Consider the following 25948-nt stretch of genomic DNA (forward strand, 5'->3'; position numbering starts at 1 on the left):
CCTGATAGTCTAGCAGGGGCAGCCGGACAACACACAATAAGAAGTAAATTATACAGTCTATGAGGCGATGTCACATGCTAATTCTAGAACACTTAGGTCTCATACCATCTTCATTCGCCAAACAAAAAATACATAATCACCCCACAGCAGGTTCTCTGAATTGCTTGAGAAATTGATTGTTAAAAATTACTGGAAAATGCATAAATACAAAAATTGTGATTAATAATGACTAAAGCATCTAACAAAACTAATTCTTAAAACAATTAGAGTTAGGGAGTCGAAATGTTGTTCAACAGCACAAAAATAAAGTAAAATTCTAGCATTCTAGCATTCACATTAACAACTGTCTTCTGATGCCAGGAAAGGGGTGCTGTCGCTACATGGTTTAAACACAGGAAAAATGGGAAATGACTCTACTCTGACCTCAATTTTATAGATCCTGCTTAATTTCAAGCTTTTTTAATGTATCCTTTCTCAGAAATGGGAAGCAAATGGCACTGTCCCTTTCAAATCTTTCTTAACGTTTAAAAAGGTAAATATATTTAAGTGTTTTTTCCCCTGCTCTTTCTGAGAAAGCAGCTTTTGAAGCCCTTTCTAAATAAGAACGCAGCTTCCAACAGGATAGCTTTCTTCTTGGCCAGCTTCTCTGAATTCGTCCTGTCCGGGACCAGGAACGTGAAGAGGGTGTGGCCTCTCTCACTCTGTCCTTAACCTTCTGTTGGGACTTTCCCCCTTTCCTGAAGTGCTACCCACCCTTTCTTTAAAAGGGAACTACTTCACAAGTGAGTTACACACAGAATAATGGTCCCTCTTTTTCCAAAGGCTTTTGGTCACTGAAGACCCACTATGTGCCACTGTTTTAAGTTCTATGGATCCATCAGTAAACAGGACAGGTGTCTGCTCTGCAGATGTTAGGCCTTTTGAAAAACCCTAGAACTAATAAGCAATTATACAAAGTCTATCACCTTCCTATATACCAGTAATGAACAAGTGGAATTTGAATTTTAAAATACAGTATTAGCACCTCCTCCCCCCAAAAGTGAAATAACTATGCATAAATCCAACAAAATACGTACTAGGTCTGTATGAAAAAAACTATAAAACTCTGATGAATAAAATCAAATAATTATGTAAATAAACGGAGACATAGTCCATATACACAGATAGGGAGACTTATTTTGAAGATGTCCATATGTCCATTCTTTTAAACTTGATCTACAGATCCAATGTAATCCCAATCTAAATCCCAGCAACAAAATGATTCTAAAGTTTATACAGACAGGCAAAAGACCCAGAATAGCCAAGTCAATACTGAAGGACAAGATCAAAGTCAGAGGTGGGTGGTGCCTGGGTGGCTCCAACGGTTAAGTGTCCAGATTCTTGATTTTAGCTCAGGTCATGATCTCGTGAGATCAAGCCCCACACTGGGCTCTGCACTAAGAGCAAGGAGCCTGCTTAGGATTCTCCCTCTCCCTCTCTCTGCCTCTCACCCGCTCATCCTGTCTCTCTCAAAATAAACAAACTTAAAAAAACACACAAAAAACAGTGTGGTATTGCCAAAATAGACAAATCAATGTAAACAGAGAACCCAGAAATAGACCCACATGAATACAGTCAACTAGTCAACTCATCTTTGACAAAAGAGCAAAAGCAATACAATGGAGCAAAGACAGTCTTTTCAACAAATGGTGTTGGCTCGTAGGTGGAATTTAAGGAACAAAACAGATGAACATAGGGGAAGAGAAGGAAAAATAAAGTAAGATAAAAAAGAGAGGGAGGCAGACCAAAGAGGCTATTACAGAGACAAACTGAGGGTCAATGGAGGAAAAGAGTGGGGGGGGGGGGGGGTAGAGGTGGGCTACATGGGTGATGGATGGGCATTAGGAGAGCACTTACTGGGATGAGCACTGGGTGTCATATGTAAGAGATGAATCATTAATTCTACTCCTGAAACCAATACTACACTATGTTAACTAACACAAATTTAAATTAAAAATAAAAGATAAATAATTTTTTAAAAAAGGCAAATGGTGTTGGAACTGGACATCCACATGCAAAAAAAAAGAATCTAGATGATACATCCTTCACAAAAAATCAAGTAAAATGATTCCAGACCTAAATGTGAAATGCAAAACTATAAAACCCCTAGAAAATAACACAGGAGAAAACCTTGATGCCATTGGGCATAATGTTACTACACCAAAGGCACGATCCACCAGGACCCATGAAAGAAGTAACTGTTAAGCTGGACTTAAAAAAAAATTGAAATCTCTGTCCTGTGAAAGACGAAGTCAAGAGAACGACTGGAAGAAAATATTTGCAAAAGCACATGTCATAAAGGATAACTCTCCGAAATATACAGAGAATTCATAACACTCAACAGTAAGAAAGCAAACAACCTGATTAAAAAATGGGCTAAAGATTTTAACAGACCAAAGAAGAGATATAGATGGCAAACAAGCATATGAAAAGATGCTCCATGTATCAGTCATCAGGGAAATGCAAATTAAAACAAGGAGATACCCTTACACACCTATTAGAACAGCCGAAATCCAGAACACCAACACCAGCAAATGCCAGAAAGACAAGGAACAACAGGAGCTCTCAGTGTTGCTGGGAATGCCAACAGGACAGGCACTTTGGAAGACAGTTTGACAGTCTCTCATAAAACTAATCATACTCTTACCATAGGACCCAGCCACCACACTCCAAGGAGTTGAAAACTTATGTCCACACAAAACCCTGCGGATGTTTATACCAGCTTTATTCATAATTGCCAAAACTTAGAAGCAACTAAGATGGCCTTTAGTACATCAACAGACAAACCATGGTCCATCCAGACAGTGGAATATTAGTCATCACTAAAAAGAAAAGAGCTACCAAGCCATGAAATGACATTTTCACACCAAGAGTGCACCATAATGGGAACGAGGGACTCTGGGTGATGATGGTATGTCAGTTGTAAGAGAGGTACCACTCTGGTGGGGGGCACTGGTAGTTGGGGAGGCTATTCATGTTTGCGGGCAGGGGTTGTTGTATGAGAAAACTCCCTGTGTCTTCCTCTCAATCTGCTATGAACCTGAAACTGCTCTAAAAAAATTTAAACCTTAATTTAAAAACATTTTTTTTTCATAACAGAAAAGGTAGAATGGGTGGCCTGGGTTCAAGGGCTCCTGTTGCAGCATCTCTGGTGGCCATGCCCTCCATCATAAGCTCCCTCTGACTTCAAGCACAAGAGGCTCTACTTTCTAGACCATGTCAAGCTACCTCTCAGCTTCCTGTTTTCTTGGACATGGAACCTTCTCTTTTTTTCCCCAGAAACTCCTCGGGAATCCAAAAAGAACGAACTCAAGGTTGAGAACTCAGAATTCCACCTAGATGTGCGCACGCACCCCTGCTCAGTCCTGCCCAACTCCCCAGAGCCACAGCCCCTTCCCCTCTCCTCCTTTCTCCCCAGGTATAAACAACAGGTTGGTTGAGTTTCACATTTATTTCAACTCTACACCCTTCACCAGACCAGAGAACACACAAGCACCAAAGCATATGAGAAAGCCTCAAGAAATCCACACATCCTGCCCATAATACTCTCCCCTACAGAGAAAACACTCTCCCAAACACAAATGTATCTTCATCACATCCACCCCAGCCCATCTGTGGTTTCTCAGCCATCTAGAAAGGATTTCTTTGTGTGTTTTTTCTTTTTCCTTTTTTTCCAGCTTTCTAAAAGCATTTAAATTGGAAAACTTGGGTTATATTTTAGGAACTTCTCTTAAAATCTTCAACAGAACTTCATAATCACCAAGAATACAGAATTTATCATTAGAAACATTTGGTAGGTAGTATTAAAAAGACTGGAAGGTGGACAGACAGGTAGGGAAGTAGGTGTTATGAGGTTCAGCTTTAGGGATCTGCTGTTTTCAGCTATTTGGGCCAAATGGAGATGGGAAAGAAAGAGAGTGGAGATGATCCTTCAAGCTACCTCTTCAGAACAAGGTCACAAAAATTAGAATATGCCTCCACATAACTCCTACTGCCACCCGTACTTTTTTTTTTTTTTTTTTTTTTTGAGAGAGAGTGCAAGTGGGGAAGGGGCAGAGAGAGAGTGGGGGAGACAGAGAATCCCAAGTAGGCTCCATACCACCAACACAGAGCCCGGTACAGGGCTCGAACCCACGAACCATGAGGTCATGACCTGAGCCAAAGTTAGATGCTTAACCGAAAGTCAGATGCTTAACCGACGGACCCCCTCAGGCCCCCCTGACCACCTGTACTTTAAAAGGGCTTCCTATATAACAAGATATTAACAGATGCTTTAGATAAATACCAAAACACAAACTGCATTCTCTTACTTCTAGGTACAAGAGAAAAAGATTCTAGAAAGCTCAATTGTATCCCATGAAGCCAAAGTACACCAAAATATACCTGAGAGGTGTAAGGGCAGCAGAGCTGGGACTCAAGTCAAGTGAAATTAATCAGAATACACTTCTAGGGGGCTGAGATTCTTCATCTAGGTTAAGTTTCTACCCAGAACTTGTTAGAAATGCACATTCTTAAGCCCCACCCCGAACCTACTGGAGCAGAAACTGGGGGTGGAGCCAAGCAATCTGTGTTTTTAACAAGCCCCCCAGGTGATTCTGATGCCAGCTCAGCTTGAATACAACGGAGCTAAAAAGAATGCCCACCTCTCCATGTATCCTTCCCTTTTCCATCTCAGCTGGTTTTCCAGCAGGACTCAGCTTCCCTTATGGGAAGTGATCACCACCAAAGTCTCCACCGTTACTACATAGCGCAGGGCAGTTTATCCCCATGAGACCCACTGCTCGGAGTGCACAGAGTATACAGAGTTTCAATGCAACTGAAAACTCTACTCAAGCCCTCTTCTTCCCTCAGAAAAACATGGGCCCAACTGGATCCTCACTGGTACTTGAACATTTTAAAAATCTCAGGAAACAGCTGTGTGTTAAGACCTGTGCAAAAGGACAATCTATTCAAATTTCAACTCCAGTGCCAGACAGGTATCAAAGCTTGGGAGGAGATACCAAAGAAGAACCTTGAGGGTGCTGACTCCACTAAGTCCAGGGAGACGGAAAACCCCTAAGCTGTTGGGGTGATGAATATGTTACAGAATTACATGGTGGTGACGGTTGCACAACTGTGTATATACTATACTAAAAACCTCTGAACCAGGGCGCCTGGGTGGCTCAGTCAGTTAAGTGTCCGGCTCTTGATTTCGCCTCCGGTCATGATCTCAGGGTTTGTGAGATGGAGCCCCGTGTTGGTCTCTGTGCTGACAGCGCAGAACCTGCTTGGCATTCTCTCTCTCTCCCTCTCTCTGCCCCTCCCCAGCTTGCGTGCATGCACGTGTGTGCGTAAGTGCACATTCTCCCTCTCAAAATAAATAAAAACATTTTAAAAAATAAATTAAAAAAGTAAAAGTCACTGAACCATATGTTTTAAAAATAAAGGATGATTAACAGTAAAAAATAAATAAACACATACCCCAGCTGGACCCAAGCCTGCCTTGAACGTCCTCCACTCCCAAACAACTCTGAAAGCAACAGTGATTGAGCCTCCAAAACTGGAGAACTGGGCTTGCAACATATCCTAGAAGGTGACTTAGCACGTTCGTGAAGACTGAATAGAGGCCAAGCAGGTGGCTCACCCAGCACGCAGCTGACAGGTGGCAGAGTCAAGACTAGACTAGATAGAACCAGTTCCTGTCAGTTCTGTACCCTTTCCAGGTATCAGTGGTCCCTGAGTTCACTACGAAAGTTTTCATTTCACATCTTAATTTAATATAACCTGAAAAAAATAAAACCTAAAAACCAATTTTTCTGGGGCGCCTGGGTGGCTCAGTCGGTCCAACTTCGGCTCAGGTCATGATCTCACGGTTTGTGAGTTCAAGCCCCACATCGGGCTCTGTGCTGACAGCTCAGAGCCTGGAGCCTGCTTCCGATTCTGTGTCTCGCTCTCTCTCTGCCCCTCCCCTGCTCACACTTTGTCTCTCTCTGTCTCAAAAATAAATTAAGAAACATTAAAAAAAAAAATCTTGGGGCGCCTGGGTGGCTCAGTCAGTTAAGCATCCGACTTCGGCTCAGGTCATGATCTTGCGGTTTGTGAGTTCAAGTCCCGCGTCGGGCTCTGTGCTGACAGCTCAGAGCCTGGAGCCTGCTTCAGATTCTGTGTTTCTCTGCCCCTCCCCTGCTCATGCTCTGTCTCTCTCTGTCTCAAAAATAAATAAAACATTTAAAAAAAAAAAATCTTTCTACCACACAGATCCACTGCTCAAGTTCGTGGTCTATGATTACAACTGCCTGGGTAGCCATTTAAGATGTTCTCAGGCTAATGAGAAAAAGCAGAAGTGAACTTCAGACTAAATCATGTATTTGTACCAAGGCCTAACAAGAGACTTCTAGAAATGCTTACTGAGCAAAAATCAGTTTCTAAATAGTTCAACGGAGAGAGGGATGGGGTCACTGCAGGGCACATGATAGTGCCATGTGCCAAATTCAAAAGACCCTGCCTGAGAACACTCACTCTTACATTCATGTTGCAAGAGACTTTGTGTGTGTGTGTGTGTACATATGTATATATGTATATATATATATATATATACATATATATATACGTATATATGTATATACGTATATATATATACACATACGTATATATATGAGTTTTATATCTGCATAAGAACTCCAAGAGTTCACAAATTTATACTGAGTTTTTTGCGTTTTTACCCATTTCATTCATTCAACAAATATTTATTGTACAGACTATGAGCCAAGTATTCTCCTAAATGCTACATTTTGAAATAATATTATATAATAAAAATCATTTGGATGAAAACTAAGGTAGGTCTGCAGGAATTTCCTTCCTTTAAAAAAAACTTCTTTAACATCTTATCCAAATATCATAAACATTACTCTAACTCTCTGCATGGAAGAGCTGCTTCTCCTGCCGTTCCTCAGAGCCAAACCCGCCTGCTTTGACCTCTCCTCACCTGTCGTGCCCCACAGATGTGGAAGGACATCTGCCCCCAGCATTTCAGTACATCCAATCTCCCTCTGCTACTCCCAATGCTAAACTGATACAGGCTGACTGATTTGCACACTCATTTGGATTCTGGTATCCATTCATCTCACCTCATACTACTAAGTTAAACAGAGGAATTATAGTTAGCCCAACTGCTACAAAATTGTCACATTTAATTTGACATCTGATGCCATACGTTGTATTCAAAATTCAATGGCTTCCCTCTTAAAACTTCACTCTCTGTCATGGTCACATCTGCACTTGCCTATCTGCATATTAACCAGGAGGGCCCTGCCTGGCCTCAGAGAATAACCTGAGAACATCTGAACTGTTCTCACAGCCAAAAGCTACACAAAACAAAGGCCAAGCTCAGGTTAACTAGCCTTCTGAGTCATCGATGAATACCTCACTCACTTTCCTAAGGCTAATGCTTTTCCTTTGAGCTCCCATCATGGAAGTCTGAAGGGTGCTCAATGATCCCCCCCCCAAAATGTGGATCTATATTTCAAAAAGACAACATATATATTCACTAGGAAAACCAATCATTGCAAAAATTACAGCCCTAAATGTATGACTCTATAAGGTATACAAAAGAAAAATTAAAATACAAAAAACACTCAAGAATATATGCGAACACAAAAAAAATGAGCAAAGGAATTTTGAAAAGGTGGCTTCTAATTAAAATTAAACAACTGAAATGAAGTAGAAGATCATAAACCTCAGTCTTAAAGCCTATTTTCCTGACCTGAATATAAAAAATTGAAGGAAACAAAAAATACTCAGGACTTAAAAGTGTCATTCTCTCCCTATAAAGGGACCCTCAGGTTCCTTGGCCTGAGTTAGAATGCACCAGTCTGTAGCTATAGGCTCTCTACCGACATTTTAGAATTAAAGAAGACACATTTTATATGAAGATCTCTGAAGCTACCACCAACTTAAAAACCTTCGATGCAACTTTAAGATCAGTACAAACTAGAACTCCACTTTGCTTACTCTAGAGAAACTCTGCATTAGAGGAAAAACAAAAGAAAGAGCATTAATAGTTCAAAAATAGTAGCAAGCAAAAGCGGTTTGAACATTTAAGGAGAACATTCTCATTATAAAAGGTTTGTTGGTGTGGCATTAGTTTGGCTTTGGAAAAATGCCATCTGAAATCCAGACCCAGCGACAGGCCGGGGGGGGGGGGGGGATGCAGTAGGTATATTTTAAGTCAAACAGCTAATTAATGACTAAACAAAAGAAATTTCAGTCTGGACAACATACACAGAGTACTAATATGTGTAATTACGAATAGTCATTTGTGCAATCAGAAAGTTACATTAGCATAATTATTTCTGGCTCTGGGCCTTAAAAATATTAACTTAAAATGTAGAAACCTTATAATAGCGCACCTAATGAAGATGTGAATACCAAAACTGATTATGAAATAAGAGCTGGTTCTTTAACAAATTTGCTCTGTTTAAATGCATTCCTTCTCTCCTGCCCTGGATATAAAAATCAAACCTAACCCTCAAGTTACACACAGATTCAAAATTTCTACTGCTAATATTTTTTTCCATTATCCGGAGCCTACATATTAATATTCATTAAGACTCAAAACTACTTCCCTAGGAAAGGGGTGCTATTTAAAAAAAAAAAAAAAAAAACTTCATACAAACACACATTGAGTTTATATATAATACTTAAGGATGTGAATAAAGAAAGAAGCCAAACAATTTTAGAAAACAAGAAGATTAGAAGTCACTAAACAGCTCGCAAGATCTTGAGAAAGTCTATTTGAAATTATTCTTTGGGACCGAACTGTAGACAGAACAGGCTCCGAAAGCAGGCTGCAAGGTTAAATTCCCAAGTCCACCACTCTTGGGCACATTACTTAACATCTCTGTGGCTCAAATCTCCTCATCGATACCGTAAGGATAATCACATAACCTGCCTCACAGGATGAATTCAAGGAGTAAATGCGATTATTCACATCAAGGACCCACCAGTGCCTCGCACACGATAGATGCTGGCTCAATGCTGGTTGCCATAATTACTGCCACCATCATCATCATCCCTCCTCTGTCACCTGCAAGAACCTGAGCAAAGGGTGTGTGTGGCTGAGAAAGCACAGTCCAAAACTGATTTGTTTTTAGACACATTTGTTTTGCAATTGCAAGTAACATTCAAGAAGGGCAGGAGCTTTTACCTATTCCAATGCAGTAAGAAAGGTTAAAGTAGCTTAGTTGGACCTCCCTACCTTCTGGTAGTCTTCCTTTTTAGTGACTTTCACTTCACAAATATTTGCACATGAACCCACAAGATGAATCCTATGTTAACTCTTTTTACTCCAAAAGTAAATTACAGAATGGATTTGCCAAGTACACTAATGTGGTTAAGAGTTATGGGTCTTTGATTAAAAGCCAAGACAACACACAACAGAATGAACATTCCTACAAATTAGTAAACAATATACAAGAAATTAAGCTCGAAGAGAGATGGGCCCTTGCAAGTGTGCTATCTTGATCAAATTAGTCAACCACTTTTTACCAACATACCCTCAACAGTAAAAGGAAATACTGCATTATCTTGTAATGTTATTATACGGCTTAGAAATAATTACACACGGTGCCAGCCACCAGCAAGGAACACAGGCTCGATAAATGGCAACATCTGAATGGGCACAACCTTACTCTCCCTCTCGCAACAAATACGCGGCACACAGTACAGAAGTTGGGTTTGCTCAAATAATCACCAATATTGCAACACCGACGTGAGTAAAGGAATCTCTCAAAAGTACGGAGGAGTCCCATCATGCCCAGGACGTGCACTGCACACACCCAGCAGAGAGCAAGCGCGGGCGACAGAGACACCTGGTACAGGCAACTCCGGCCGCCAGGCTGCCGTGCATACGGGCCGCACAGGGACCTGGAAAACAGGGATCGGCTGTGCTCTCCGCCACTCTCCCTCCCTCCAGCCTCTCCCAGTGGGGGCGCTTCATCCCAGGCAAGGGGGATCTAAAGCAGTTTTTGTACAATACCACTCCTAAATACAAGCTTCTTCACTGAGTCCTCCACCAAAACACAGCAACCTATTCCAACCCCAGAGGGAAACGGGCCCCTGCTAATGGCAGGATGGCTACACTTTATGAGCGACTCGAGAGGCCCCACGGGCAATTCTGACTAAGCGTGCCTCTGCCGTACACAGGGCCTACAGCCCCAATGAGAGTCAAGTCCACAAAGTACACCTCCATCGGGTCCAGTGTCAGCGTGCAGGCTGGCAGGCTGAAGAGTATAGGGAAATGCCAGTACCCAGCTAGATCAAAGGAGGCGTTTTAACACAAGTACTGACTGTTTTGTTCCTATCAGCCAAGCCAGTTAAAAAAAAAAAAAAAAAAAAAGGCAGGTTACCATCCCCACATAACACTGCAGAATTAAGGACTCCTAAGACTTCAGCTGTCACTCCAAGATTCCCCTATTTTTCCCAAAGCCAAAAATAAACAAGAAAGAAAGCCGATGTCCTCTGCATTGAAATGAAATATGGGCCAACCTTTAAAGTCCGTTCTCTCGTAAGAGTGTTTGTCGGTGTTGAGCTGACACAGAACTGAGAGAACAATGGGTCACGAGGGAAGAGGGTGCGCGCCTCGACCCCTGTGGGCTGAGCCACCCCTGCTGCCTCCAGCCACCCTTGGGACCACGCTTTGTTCACTGGTGTTTTCAGCAGCAGTGACAGCGTGCGTGAACCATCCGCGGGTCTCAGAGCCCCCAGGTGTACGTTTCGCCAGAGAGGGGACCATGGTCTCCCCGCTAGACGGCGGACTTTCACAACACTGTGGTCTCCGAGGAGCAATGGGGGCCAGCGTCCTAGAAGGAAATACAGAAGAGCTCTGTATTTTCCTTTTAAGCTCATCATCGACAAAAATTGTTTGTTATGTATTTTATAACGGATCTGAAGTAAGAGTCGAGTGGAATGTGTCAACCACCGGAGGTAAATAAACATGAAAGTGAAGGCCTGTGCACAGATCCAGTCTACCAAGTGGGCTTCGGCTACCGTGACTCCAGCTTCAGAAGACCCTTAAGACCACGAATTTTAATTAAGCACTTGCTGGTTCTGGTTTCAAATATAATTTCAAAACGTAATTAAAAATAAATTGCCAATTTCACGTAAAACGTAATATGGAAGAAATACATACCAATTACATGTTTTATTTCATTTCTAAATAAACTGGAGATAATGTATAATGGTATGGTAGCAGATCCATGTTGCAGGGAGAACTAAGAAACATATTGAGGTTTTAAATAATTCATGACCTAGCTATGACCTACTGAACAGTTCCCAAATCATACTATTTTGTTTAGAGAGTAATGATCTATGATTAAGACTAATTTTCAGCATATTTACTTCGTTTTCACGTTTACAATAGTTAATCAATGACTGATTAAAACAACAGGCCTCTAAACTGGCTAATGTTTGTCAAGGTAACAGTGTTCTGTCTAAGGGGGAAATATAATTTATGCAAATAATCAAAATATACGTACCTCAAAAGAAATTTAAAATCAGTGGAGACAAGGAAACAAAGCTATGAGGGTCTAGCGAGTATTTAAATCTGTACACTGGAGTAAGTAGAGAGACTCTCACCCACAGAACCTCTTAAAACTCAAAATAAAAGCACTCTGGGTCAAGAAGTTAGAGCAAAATAATCTTGCAAAAGAAGGTAAACAGGCAGCACTATTTGTCTTATGTCTTTTAACAAAACCGAGAGCCCAATACAGAGGGTGCGTATTTAACTTAACTTGGAAGTGAACGCCGAACCAGCAACACAAACTGACTTAGAGCAAGGTTGGAAAACGAGTAATCACAGCCATCTGAATCAAAGGAATACAATTCCCAAACTGAGGGACACATACCCAGCTCTCATCCAGTAACAATGAATGGGTATTACCCTACCTAAATTGAAATACTCGGATTTCAAAATAAGAAAGATGACAAAGGGATCCATGCCTAATATCAAGACTCCCAGACAAGATTCACCAAAAAAAGAAACCTCATCCGAGAAGATCCTTTCATTCATTCTCCTTTACCAGATCTTCTAATTGGATGCCAAATATACAATCTACCATACGGCCTCCGTTCTCAATAAGAATTCCTATCATTAAGGTAAACCCATTAATTCTCCATGCAAACCCTTCATCACAGAGGACTGGGAGCTGTTTTGCTAATAAGAAACCTGCCCTTCCCACAGAAACTTCACATTGTCAAGACACTGCATGTTCTATGGAACACTGGGGCTGTATCTTTATTAATTCATGACGACATAAGAACTGAGATGCAAGCAGAGTTAACCACCAAATGCAAAAGCCGCCAAAATGCAAGAAAACACAAATACAGTAGCTCGTGCTACCTTACTTAGTAAGTCAGCGTGCACGTTAGATTTTTCAACACAAGCCAAGCAGATTAGAGACCGTTCAAGAAACATGTTGGTTTCTGTTAAACCCAGATAAAATATTCTTCTCATTTACAACTTCCTAGTTCAGTATTTTGATTTTAAAGCTAATAAAAAGTAGTACTATGCAAAATGACCTAACAATTTTGCCCTTAATATAATTATACCCCTAAAAATAGAAATTTATCTACCTCATTAGTGTTCCAACGGTGCCTCTCTTTGGGTAAACTTGAACATTTCGGCAGACATTCAAGCAGCTTTTTCGGTAAAAAGATTTTTACATGACTACTATTGCTGTTCCCATGATCATCTATAAAGAAGAAAACAATAGATTCAGAGAAAATAATAGAGAAAATCTCCTTTTAAGTATACTGGCAAGGTCAGAAATGGCAGCTTAGTTTGGTCACTGTGAGACCAAGAGCACCATCCCTCTTGGTTAGCAACGCTCATTTACACACTGATCAGATAGGTGGCAGCAGGAATCTGGTCAAGAGGCTCTAACGTAAGATCGAGCTTTTGCTCCGTGACAAGCGAAGAACAGGGAATATCCCAGCAGCTGCCCATAACCAGAACATTACTTTTAAAGGTTCTCCCACCAGGTTTCCATGAAGTACATCCAAACTGCAAAAGGAGTTAACCTCACAAAACCCTGAAAACTTCTACTAACCAGTTGAAAAAGTTTTAAGTGTTTTAGGGAAGAGGAATTAGAATAAAATATGACTATTTTATTCATAAACTAATACTACTTCATCCCCTTGAATACAAATGAGACTTATCCTTTCAAAAGCAAATTACAAATCTTATCAATATAAAGACTCTAAGCTACAGTTAGCTACCTAGGTAAATACAGAGGCTGGTCCTTCTAGCCTAAATCTAAAAACATACCATCTTAATTAACTTGATTTACATATACATATCTATTTAATTAATGTCTTTCATCAAAAAGTAACTCTTCTAAATCAGTGATAGAAAAGTTCATTACTTTCAGACAAGACGGTATGTCTGACTATCTGATAATCAGTCTCCCAGATACTTTATAGAAGAGATCATTTCCTTTATGTATTATTTCATTCATTCATTCATTCACAGATCATTTCTTGTTTCATTCCCGTAACAAAAGTCTCTTCGCCTGGCTCAAAATTTCTTGCCCATTCTGGCACGTTTAGGTCAAAGTTTCAAACTACCCAGTCTGGTTTCTGTTTTTTGTTTTTTGTTTTTTTTAATGCAAAATGGAAGCCCCAATATCCAAAGAGTGCAATGCATAACCAGGTACTAGGAGCAATACATTAAAATACTAAAGACTGAATTTGCTCCAGAAAGTCATAGTTAAAATAACTTATTCTGATACTAAAAGGTATAAACTGAACTCCAAATCAAGAGTCCAGAATTCTGACCCAGTTCTGCTACTTTCTAATTGTGTGACCTTGGGTAAGTTACTTAATATCATCGGTTTTCTAAATCAAGGAGAATTAAGTAATCTCCAATTCTCCTCCAGGCATAAATCCCTAGGAAATTTACTGTCATTCAATAAATTTAAATGCCTTACAACTAAAAAACTTTATATAGGCATACAGGAACTAGTTAATAATATTAAAAGTGAAATACAACAATATATTTTTCCAGTCATTTCCTGTAATTCTGTTTAGCATAGCCTATTTTTTGAACACGTCAAAACCATAAAAAAATAAAAAACTTTCCACCGTCACAATAAAATCCTCTCCAAACATTTTTCATCTGATTAAGACATTTCTTCTCAAGGAAAAGATCTTAACAGAAAAATATTGGGCACAGAAAGAATTTGAAAAAATTTACTACATCACATGGAAATATTTTAAAGGGAGGAACTTAAGAGAATTTTAGCGTACTAAATCTTTTTTGGTCCATGAACTACACAACCAATTGAATTATAATGCCCAATCCTCTATTTCTATAAGCAGTATAAAAGCTTGAAAAACTTAAAAGCTGACGGCTTTTAAGAATCCAAAATTTTAAGAGCAAAATAAAATTAAACTTTAAAAAAATCTTGCTATGAAATCAGAAAACGAAGTGTTCGACTGAGGGAATGTTCATAGAAAGTTCTGTATTAATTACCCACTATAAACCAGTGTAATGCTATGTGCTTATGCATGCTCCCTGCACTTCATCCTCCCGAGGGAGGCACCATGGGCCATAAAACTTTAAAGCACAGAATACCAAATCACATGAGCCTTCACCTCCCTTCTCTCTTCCCCTAAAGTGGTTTTATTCTCGTTTTCTAAAAAAATCTCCCATGATGTGTACAATTCTGAAAGCAGAAGTGAAATTCTAAAATCTATACTCAATTCAAATAGTCCCCATTTATCGGATGCCTTTTATGCAAACAGTACTACCCTCAGTGCTCAATCAGCAGGCTTACTCTGAACTGTACGGGACTAGTCGTATCTCTGAGAAAACTATTATTTAAAGGATAATTCTGAACAATAATGAACATAGTATTAAACCCCGGCTTCTATTTTTATGTTTGTGATCACAACCTGAGGTTAATTATCTATTCTTTTAAGCCTCCTTGAGGGACCCAGCTGTCCTGTGGCTATAAAACATATGAGTGTGTGTGTGTGTGTGTGTGTGCACACTCCTACCTATGTGTATACACATGCATGTACACACAGACAGGTGTGTGCTGCTGCCTGCGTGTACATGTGTGTCTGTCCACACATGTAGGTATACACACGTGTGTGTGCAGACACGTGGGATGAGAGAAAAGAGATACTCTTCTCAACAGCACAACTAACTGCCACAGAAAACGCTTCTGTCTTCCACTCTGATACCAAATCAGGCAGCGGTGAATCGGCCCAAAGGCTTTTAAAGAGGAAAAGGAGAATGGCTGTGTAAGCACGGTCTCAATCACGATTCCAAATATAGCATTTTATGGGGATGTGCAGCCATGGGTTCAAAAGGAAGAGGAGTATGACAGGCCAATGGGTTCCCCTTAATCAGTTTTTAAACTGTGCTATTTCCAGAATTTTAGGTTCCTGCCGAATATAAATTGGATGTTTTTTAGAAACACAACAATGGGTAAATTTTCCCACTGTGCATTATGAAGATGGCAATTTTAATACTGGGTAAAGAATATTAGGAACTCAAATAGGCAGAATCTTGAAACTCATATTTTCAAATTTCGTTTTTTCTGGTTATAGTGTGATGAAGAGTAACTGCTTTTACAGGAAAAGAACTGCTCACGTGGCTAAACTGTATAACTGTGTTTTTCAATTAAAAGCGGCTTTTTAGTGTGTTTGGAATGCCTATGCAGGATACAATAATTAGATAAATACATGTGCCAGTTTTCAAATCTCCACGTCAGTACTAAGACTGTAACAGAATCTTGAGTTAACGGTAAAAGTAAGGTTTACACCGGTTTCAGCTCCATCTCAGCATTTAATCCAAATCGTTAAACTTTGACACTGCAAAATGGAAGTGTCAACCAAATACGGTACAACATTTCATTATCATTATCTGGCAAAATATGCGTGTATGATATATGACTTCGCAAAATAATTTTCTAACCTACTTCACAATAAAAATAACTAGTGAAGCTCTTGAAATTGACAGATGATGTGCCTGGCTGACAGCTATAATTCTAGAGAATGAACCATCTTTTCCAGACAACCTTCAAATATTTTCCAAACAATAATTTTAGAGGCACAGTATAATTTAACTAAAACTCTCTAAAATGTGCGAAAATGCTCATTCGCTTAATTAGGCAAAAAGTGGAATTCTTGTTTTCATGTTTTATTTCTAAAAGCTGAAAGTCACATCACCAAATCCTTTCCAAAGATATGTATTTGAACTCTCTCCTTGGAACACATTTTGGCTTCTGCAAGGGAAATTATAACTACATTAACTCTAACCTGGAAATGATAACATCCATTTTATTTTGATTCATAATTAATAAAAATTAAATAATTTTGGTGAATAATTATGAACACAGTTATTCAATCAAGTTGATTATGATTAATCTCTCAACCTCTAGACCAAACTGTTCAAAATTAGTTGGTATAACAGTGAACCCAATTCCTAAATCTTATTGGGAATATATTTGATCAACAACTTGGAGTGGTAAAATTAAAAGGAAGCTCTACAATGTTTCTGTTCTGCTCTAATTATTATGTGCTTAGATTTAATTAGTAGGAAAGGAACTGATTCCAGAAAACATAAGCACATATTGTTATATTCAAGTCAGCACAGCGCTCACAGTAGCAAATACCACCGTTAGTAACCTAAGACCTTCAAATCATTACTCATCCAAAATAAATATTAATTAAGCACCAATGTGCTTAATTATGTGCCAAGCATCGGTATGATATCTCTCTAAAAGAAATTCTCCAAAATGAACTGAACTCAGTTGTAATTATCCGAAAGACTTTCTAAAGTTGAAAAAAAACAATAAAGTTTTGTTTTGTTTTGAAGAAAACATACCTAATGTTGCTATTTAACAACCCCATTCCTCTTCTTCAAGTGTGTGATCATCACATCTTACCCTTTCTTTTTTTAGGCGGCCCAGATTTACCCTCTCCCTGTCAATCACACTACCAAAATCTCTGGTCCAGGTTTAGGTCAACTCCTAACTCGGGTTCAATAAACTTCTCACTATTCAGCTGCATTTACATTTTCCATTTAAAAATATGCGAACGGAGGCCGATAAAGTGGGAGCACAGGAGGTTTGCAATCGACTGCTTCAATTTGGGTTTTGGGGCATTCTCTCCTGCTTCATTCCATTCCATTCCATTTCATTTCATTTCAATTTGAGCTACATGTGATCAAATAAACTTATTTTCTACTATTTATTCAGAAGTAAACATTTGTGGGACTCTACGTCAGAAAGAATTTTACATTGTGTTCTCTCATTTAATTTCCACAATGACCCACCAGGGCATAATTACTCCCATTTTCCAGATGAAGAACCCGAGGTTCAGATTAGCTTGCCCAGGAGCCGCAGCTAGTAAGTGACTCAGTGTGGCTTTTCCCACAGTAGCACGCGGCTACTCGAAGTCACGGGAAATGGACACTAGAATTCTAAAACTGTTGTATTAGTATCTAACATTTGCAGAGTGTTTTGAATTTCCCATGTGATTAAACCCTTTGCCTTTTTGAACCCCCACAGAAACTTTACGAAGGGAGTACTGTTTTGCTACCCCCAGAAGGATTAAGTAACTCATCTAAGATCACACAGCAAGTTAAAGGCAGAACCCAGGTCTCCTGAGGCCTGGTCACAGGCTATTTCCACTGCACTACGAGGATGGAATCACTCTCACTGCCAAGCCCACCCCTTCCTGTAAGTCAAAAGCTTTTCGAATCCTACCTTCTAGAGGTGGCACGGTGTTGAGAACACAGTAGGTGCTAGTTCCGCAGAATACACTTTGGGAAACGCTCTAAGGAAACAGAAAATAAAATGTAAAACTAATCTTTGAAAAAGATATATACTGGCTCTTCTGTGATATTCCTGCCAAAGATGCAAAACCTGAATCTAATCATGAGGAAACATCAAACAAATCCAAATTGAGGAACATTCCACAAAATGACTGGCCTGTAATCTTCAAGAGCGTCAAGGTCATGAGAGTCAGAAAGGACTGAGAACTGTTCTGTAGCAAAGGGGTCTGAGGAGACAACACAGTATGGACCAGGGTTCGGACTGGACCTTTCTCTACAAAGGTCACTGCAGGGTCACCTGGCACAGCTGCAGGAGCATCTGAGGATCAGAGGGTAGAAATGTCCCAGTGTTAATTTCCTGATTTTGATCACTACATAGTGGTTACAGAGGAGAATGCGCTCATTTGCAGAAAATACAGAAGCAAGTATTTGAGGATGATGAAACGCATCAGCAACTTATTCTCACACAGTTCAGGGGGAAAAGAGCTCTTTTGCACTACACCTGCAATTTTTCTGTAGGCTTAAGAGTGTTTCAAAATTTAAATTACACGTGTGTAAAAAAAGATACAGGCTGGTGAGCACACACTATGTGTATAATTTTTTTAATAGGGACCATATGTGCTGCACAGACAGGAAACGTTTGCTAAGAAGAACCAATGCCATATTCATTTTGCAGTTACAATGTGAACCATCTCCCAACAGTGAGCCCGACCCCCAACTCATTTGGAAGGACCTAAGGAGTCCAACTGACAGTGTGGCAGGTGCAGTGAGTCAGGAGGAAGTTGGAAGACCACGTCTCTGCTCTCAGGCTGCTTCATGTAGATAAAATTACAGTTTTCATGTAAGGAAAACTATGTAACAGTAACTTTTTAAAAAGGAAAAAATTTCTGTGAGTCTTGCCAGTCAATTATTTCGGTCCTAAAAATATCCTTCTTCGGTTACAGTATTAAATAAGTTTTTAGATTATTCATCCTGCATTATAAACCACATATTTATATACTTAGAAAACCAAGGACAGTTTATAAGTTCAGCAACCACCCTTAACATCTTATATTTAAAATGTGGGGGCGCCTGGGTGGCGCAGTCGGTTAAGCGTCCGACTTCAGCCAGGTCACGATCTCGCGGTCCGTGAGTTCGAGCCCCGCGTCGGGCTCTGGGCTGATGGCTCAGAGCCTGGAGCCTGTTTCCGATTCTGTGTCTCCCTCTCTCTCTGCCCCTCCCCCGTTCATGCTCTGTCTCTCTCTGTCCCAAAAATAAATAAACGTTGAAAAAAAAAAAAAAATTTAAAAAAAAATAAATAAATAAAATAAAATGTGAAAAGCTCAGTTCTCTCACTTGCCAGCTACCCTTGGGAAAGTAAACTAACGTCTGCATGACCTCATCACAAAGGGCAGTGACGGAGCCTCTCACCTCTCTCGCAGGGTTGCCCGGGAAATTTACATGGGGTGATGCGTACAAAAGTGTTTTAAATTCAAAACTACGACACAAATATGAAGCGCTATTGTTTCTGTGTTTATTAAGAATAATCTGTAACAGGGGCGCCTGGGTGGCGCAGTTGGTTAAGCGTCCGACTTCAGCCAGGTCACGATCTCGCGGTCCGTGAGTTCGAGCCCCGCGTCAGGCTCTGGGCTGATGGCTCGGAGCCTGGAGCCTGTTTCCGATTCTGTGTCTCCCTCTCTCTCTGCCCCTCCCCCGTTCATGCTCTGTCTCTCTCTGTCCCAAAAATAAATAAACATTGAAAAAAAAATTAAAAAAAAAAAAAAGAATAATCTGTAACAATGTTAACACTTTCTAAGAACTGACCAGTTGCCTCAATTGTGGGGGGGGGGGGGCAAAGAGAGCGTTGAAATCTGACTAAACTCGACCTCTGTGAATTTTCAATTTCTCTCCTTATACCAACGATCAAATGGTTCACCAGAGATGAGGTCTTTCTCCACAGTGTGACTGCTAGCAAACAGAATAACCATCAGCTCCCTACTTTACTGTTTCTAGAAAATTCTCGATCCAGGACTTTTACCGTCCCTTCCTCTGTTTGATTTAATCAACAATGGTACCTACTGATTAGCAACCTGTGGTAACACAGGGATTCTCCCCATACACTATCGACTAAGCTCAGAATTCACGCATCCTTTGGAAAAACCAACATTCATCTCTTCCCGTGACTGTGACTGTGGAATTACGGGGCATTATAAGGAGTGGCTGATGTAAAAGCCAGCAGCAGTCTGACTTCGAGTAACACCTGCAAGAGCCACCAGCCACAGCCTTCTAACCACATAACGCAACCTCTCATCTTAATGTTTCAGAATGGAAACTTGAAATTTTATGATGTTAAAAAGAATGCCTTACATTCAAAGCTTAACATTTTCTGGCTTCCTGTTACCAAAAACAGATAGTATAAGTTTACACTTAACAAGACACCTTAACAACGGTCTGAGTGTCAAAAGATCCAAAAATTACTAATGTACAGTGGGATGCACTAATGAATGGCTTCATAAAAAAGGGCTTTTACATGCACCTAACTTCAAAGTTCGACAATAGGTAAATGAGCAGTAAAATGTACCAAATAACTAATAAGAAAAATTAAACACTAAAAAAGGAAAAAGTAACAGAAATACCACGAACAGTCAACCATGATTTCTCTTCAGCACTGGCATAATGAAGTCTTAATAGTTAACCAGAAAAGAAACTCCTTCACAAACACTGAGAGTGAAATCAAGTCATTCTATCCTCAAAAACGCTGGGTGCTCAAGGGAAAGAAGCTAAATCACAAGAAAACTTCCATGAGAAATGGCTACCTGACACTGAAGACCCACAGGCCAGACTCCAGGCGAGGCACTTTCATTCCACGGACCCTTACAAGGATTTCTAAAGCCTGTTCACAGCACAAAGCCAGAGGTGGCTCTGGGAGGAAGGAGCACCGGTCTGAGGGTCTGACTGTATCCCAGTCCCACAAACTGCTGAGGTCCAAAGCAAACGGCTGGCCTCTCTGTCCCCAGGACAATGCTCTAAGTGCAAAACCACAAGTTCAAGGGCAGACAGATCTGGGTCCAAGTCCGCCCTCAGCTGCCCGTCTCCATGCTGCCCTTCCTGGCTGACTCCAGCTCAACCGTCAAGAAGCCTTCCAATGACCGAGTTAGGCAGCCTTGCCGGTGCCATCCGAGCAGCCCGCGTTTCCCTCTCTGTAACTCCTTCTACTTGTTCTACAATTATTAAAGGAGCACCTAATGTGTACCAGACATTGTCCTAGGAGCTGGGACCTAGCAGTGAACAAGACAGACAAAGACAAAGGTCCTACCCTTATGGGGTACCAGCCCGTGGGGGAAGGGGGGAGGGGGGAGGGGGGGGGTAGTGTGGTAAATGTCATGGATATAAAATGGATGGTGTGCTACAGTGAGAAATCAGGTAGGGAAAACACCATTTCTGAACGTGCATCCACACGTGGAGTACAAGGCCTCCTTGACTGAAGCATCAGGAAAGCTGGCTTCTCTCAACAACCAGATGAGCGGCTCTTAGCATGACTGCATGTCGGTAGTCCAGGGAGAGTTTCTGAATGCTGATACACAGGCTGTAACCCCGACCAGGTTACGTTGGAACATGTAGGGCTGGGACCTAGGCATCAGTATTTTCTGAAGGTTCCCAAGTGATCCCAAGATGTATGCAAGGATGGGAACCACTGAGATAAACCAGCAATGTGACTCTGGGCAACTCGCTACTTTAATCAGCTTCCTCAGGAGCAAAAAGGGGGTTGACCTTCAACAGAGCATCTCCAACTCTCATGTGCACGCAGGTCACCTGAGGGCCTTGTTAAAATGCAGGTTCTGATTCACAGGTCTGAGTGTGGCCCTGTGACACTGTGCTTCTAAGAGGCCCCCAGGCAATGCCCATGCCGTGATTCAGGGCCATACCTTGAGTATCAGGAAGCAGATGGTCTAAAAGATCAGGAATTGGCTTGAAAAGATCCTTCCAGTCCTAACGTTCCTCCAGAATTCTATGAATTCCCAACAGACTAAAAAAGCATGCCTGTCTGTTAACACAAACTATAATAAAAAACCATTCCAGTAAATCCAAGCAAGACAATTAAAAGAAACTACAGGGATAGTGTCCGGCATCTCCAGGAGTACCCAAGAGGGGAGACACAGAAGCTCTATAAAATGTATTCCCTGACTTCAGAAAGTACTCTATCAAGTTGCAGATGATACTAAAAAAAATGTAATGAAAAAATAATACATGATTTATTAAGGGCTAAAATGAGCAGATGGTGGCAGTACAGAAACTCAGTAACTCTCTGTGTACCAAGCACAAGGTCTTTGGAGGCATGGGCTCCCTTGAGAGAACCTAGGTCAGGGTGTGACACATACTTTTTGGATGCTGGAATAAATTAAGCAAAATGCTACATAAGAAGTGATTACAGGCTTTTGAACAGAGAAGTTGCATGATGAAAACTGTATTTAAAGTTCTTTGAAATAAGGACTCAGAATATTTAAGTCTCCATAGAGTCCCTTTAAAGCCAGCTGAGGCCCCACACAGCTCATTAAATCAAAGGAGAGAGGCCACACTGAACGCAATAAACCACTTGCATCAATTAGAAACGATACATTAAAAAACTTTTGCCACATATTTTAGCACGACTCACATCGATTCTGCAAATTAGCTGGTCATTTCACATAACATGACATACAAGTGATGGAAATGAAAGCGGAGTCCGAAGTTCTCAGCACCTTTGCTCAACTCACCAGTGTTGCCTAGCGTTCCAGGCAGTACGCCTGGATCAGTTAGGGAGGCTACTCAGAGCAAACTGTACCATGGCTCAAATACTATAAATATTTACTTCTTGCTGGTGTAAAGTCCAAAACGGGTGTTCCTGATCAGTAGAGGGCTCCCCTACCAGCAGCGGCTCTGGCACCCGGGCTCCTTCCATCCCGTGGCAGGCGCCCTCCCAGGTCACTGGGCTCTTCTGCCTCAGCCAGCAAAGAGGGCAAGCGCCCGGATAACCATGCCTGGAGGGTGTTACGGGCCAGGCCTGGAAGTGGCACACTTCCCTGCTCTCGTTCCATTGGCTAGACTTTGGCCACAAAGCCACGCCTAATTGCAAGAGAGGCTGGGAAATGTGGTCTGGCTACCTGCCCAGGAAGAGGAGATGGATTTCTTGATCAGCTACCAGTCCCTTGAACAATGCCATTTGTGTGTGTGTGTTTTTAATTACAGAAGAATCACTCCTTTCAGAAATGTCTTCTGTTAACCTACAACTCCACCTTCAATCCCTAAGGCTATCCAGCATCTAAAACCAATCTAGTAGCTTTTCTTCTCTGACAAATATTTTTCTAACATACTCAAAATAAGATGATCTCAAGGGCATCCTTAAAGGGATGTCAGGCTCCTTCGTCCCGGTATCTCCAGTACTTAATACTTAATGTCTAACACACAACAGAAGCGCAAATGTTTGTTGAATTCCCAGATGAATGACATTCCCAGGAGCTTGTGGAAAAGAAAAGAGAGTGGCCCCATGTCTTATGACGGTGTAGGTGGGATTTACCGTAGCCATCGGCCTTTTTAAGACCCTCTCTCCCTCCCCTAATGCTGCCCTGAGTAGCCACCCATCCTCTGGTCCCATGACGAGCAAGCAGTAAGACAAAAGCTACTTTAGACCAACTCAGAAGAACTAAGGGGTAGAAATACTCAACAGCGTTCACAAGACACCAAGAGGCCCAATGCTAACATTTCTGGCGAGAGCACAGGTCTGCTGAACAAAAAGGAACACGAGGTCTGGCGAAGGCATGCTCTGGAGACGCTCTGTAAAATCGGGCTGATGATCTCTGAGAGTGTACCCCTAAACACAAGTAACTTTATCCTTTTTCTTTCTGAACCACAAAAGGTTAGTGGAGAAAAAAATTAGGCGGTACAGTACAAAAATATTTTGTGCTCACATATTACCTCTTTTCAAGAAGTTTAAAATATACCATAGGCACTACTATAATAACCTTCCCAACATTCCTATGGGACAGAGACAAAATTAAAGTATGTACTCAAGTTAAAAGGAAAACCGGCTGATAGGTGGTTGACTCCCTACTACCAAGGCAGGCTCAATAAAAAAGTGAAGTGGTAACCTCCAAGGTAATTGGGGCACAAACCATTTTAGGCTCTCAAATTGAGTTCAACACCCAGAATTGAGTTCAAAAGCAAACAACTAGCTAAAACAGACCACAAAACAGCTGAAGTCCTAAGAAGCTTACAGAGGAACAATATATCAAGCCTGATTTATGACCTGAGAAATCACATTAATTGATTCGCTATTACCAGAGATTCATGTAAAGCGTATTTAAAGTGATTTCAGAATGAAAAAAAAATTATTCTTTCTAGATATGAATCACAGTATCATTAGAATTTTCATAAATTTAATTTGGCTAGGAAGCCAGTATACTCAATATTCTGAAAATAATCAAAGAGCGCTTATTAAATGTCCACATTTGCACAAATAGATTCTAGCAGAACACATCCGGAAAGAAACTGTATGAAATTTAAAATTACATTGTTTTACTTGCACTTATTACTAGCACTAATGATAACAATGGTTTTTAACTCTTCAAAGACAGAGCACTATAAAATATCAACAAAATCAGCCCGATAAACTAGGCATTCTATTTGGGTTTTTTTATTTTTTCAATGTTTGTTTATTTTTGAGAGAGGAAGAGAGACAAAAACACGAGTGGGGAGGGGCAAAGAGAGCAGGAGGCACAGAATCCGATGCAGGCTCCAGGCTCTTTGCTGACACAGGGAGCCCGATGCAGGGCTCTAACTCACGAACCATGAGATCATGACCTGAGCCGAAGTCGGACGCTTACCCAACCGAGCCACCCAGGCGCCCCTAGGCATTCTATTTGATACTATGCACACGTAACAAGCACTTTCATACCTAAAATCCTATTTTGGTCCCAGCAGATAGCAGAGCAGACACGACGCCTGTTCTAGAAAGGGAGACACCACAGCACAGGTAGACGCTTGACAAGGCCATTGGCCAAAAAGGAGCAGAGCAAGACCCAGGAGCAGGTCTTCCCACACACGCCCACGCGGTCTCCCGAAGAGCTCAAAGGCTCTCTCCCCGATGATGGCAGAACACTGCTCCACGAAGACACAGCGCGGAAGTTCAGACAGAGCAAGGAGACAAGGCAGTCTGACGGAAAAGCCAAAGGAAGTGTGGACACTGAGGGAGATCCAGGAATATCGAGTACCTGGGCTGGGAGCTCAGCATCCTGAAGGAAAAGGCTAACAAGGATATCGCAAGGCTACCACACAGGCCTAGACGTTGATCTGGTGGGAAGATTTTCTGGGCTTCTCAAACATTTTCTGGTCCGTGAACTACAGACCACCCATCACCTGTCACTACTTGCTACTGCCCAAGGACTAAAACCTCATCAAAACTAAAGGGGAGAATGACACTGTGTCTCGTAACACAGCAATGAGGCATAGGCCAAGAAAATGGCAGCCGCACTCCCCCGGATGGAACCAGGCTACGTGGGAACCTCACCTAATCCACACACAGCCAGAGCCAGGAAGGAAGCCAAGACATGCTCCGAGGCCAAAACAGATTTTTTACAAAGTCCACGCATAAAAGCTCCCATACTTCACTGTGAGGAGGACTCTCTGATCCGTATTCCTAAGCTTGATTACTATTAAACTACTCACAGTTCTAATAAGCTTAATTATCAGGTTGCCAAGCCCATGGAAGATCAGAAACAAATCAGAAGGAGAAAGGATAGCTAGCAATTGACAGGTCGGGAGAAGCAAGAGTGACAAGGGACAGCAAGAACAGATTTTTTTTTTTTTTTTACACACAATAAAAACTGGATACAAGGGCTTGAAAGGTACAGCAGTTTGGGGTCATTCATCATAAAAGCAAACACTACTCAAAAGGCCCTAAAAATAGCACCGTATTAAATAAAGCCCAGTTCAGTAACTTAGGTACAACATAATAAACCCACATTAACAAGTAAAATGTACATCAAAGTCCACATTTTCTACTGAACGTGGGGGCAAGGGAGAGGACACACAATTTAATACCTTTGTTTGCACACCAGTTTACATTCAAAA

The 25948-nt window shown here is 41.1% G+C and overlaps 1 protein-coding gene across 2 annotated transcripts in view; it reads right to left on the reverse strand.

The window, feature by feature from the left end:
• Positions 1-25948, reverse strand: part of CAMTA1 (calmodulin binding transcription activator 1) — an 852027-nt gene that overhangs the window by 804820 nt on the left and 21259 nt on the right. For both annotated transcript variants that reach the window (XM_047083614.1, XM_047083616.1), the window contains exons 2-3: positions 17796-17865; positions 12649-12767 (exon numbers count right to left, since the gene is read on the reverse strand). In XM_047083614.1, the coding sequence (XP_046939570.1) occupies positions 12649-12767; positions 17796-17865 (189 nt within the window). The remainder of the gene's footprint in view (positions 1-12648; positions 12768-17795; positions 17866-25948) is intronic.

The sequence above is a fragment of the Lynx rufus genome, unplaced genomic scaffold (genome assembly GCF_022079265.1).
Source record: "Lynx rufus isolate CCGP_SWC_20201006 ecotype Redwood Valley unplaced genomic scaffold, mLynRuf1.p SCAF_2, whole genome shotgun sequence".
Taxonomy (NCBI): domain Eukaryota; kingdom Metazoa; phylum Chordata; class Mammalia; order Carnivora; family Felidae; genus Lynx; species Lynx rufus.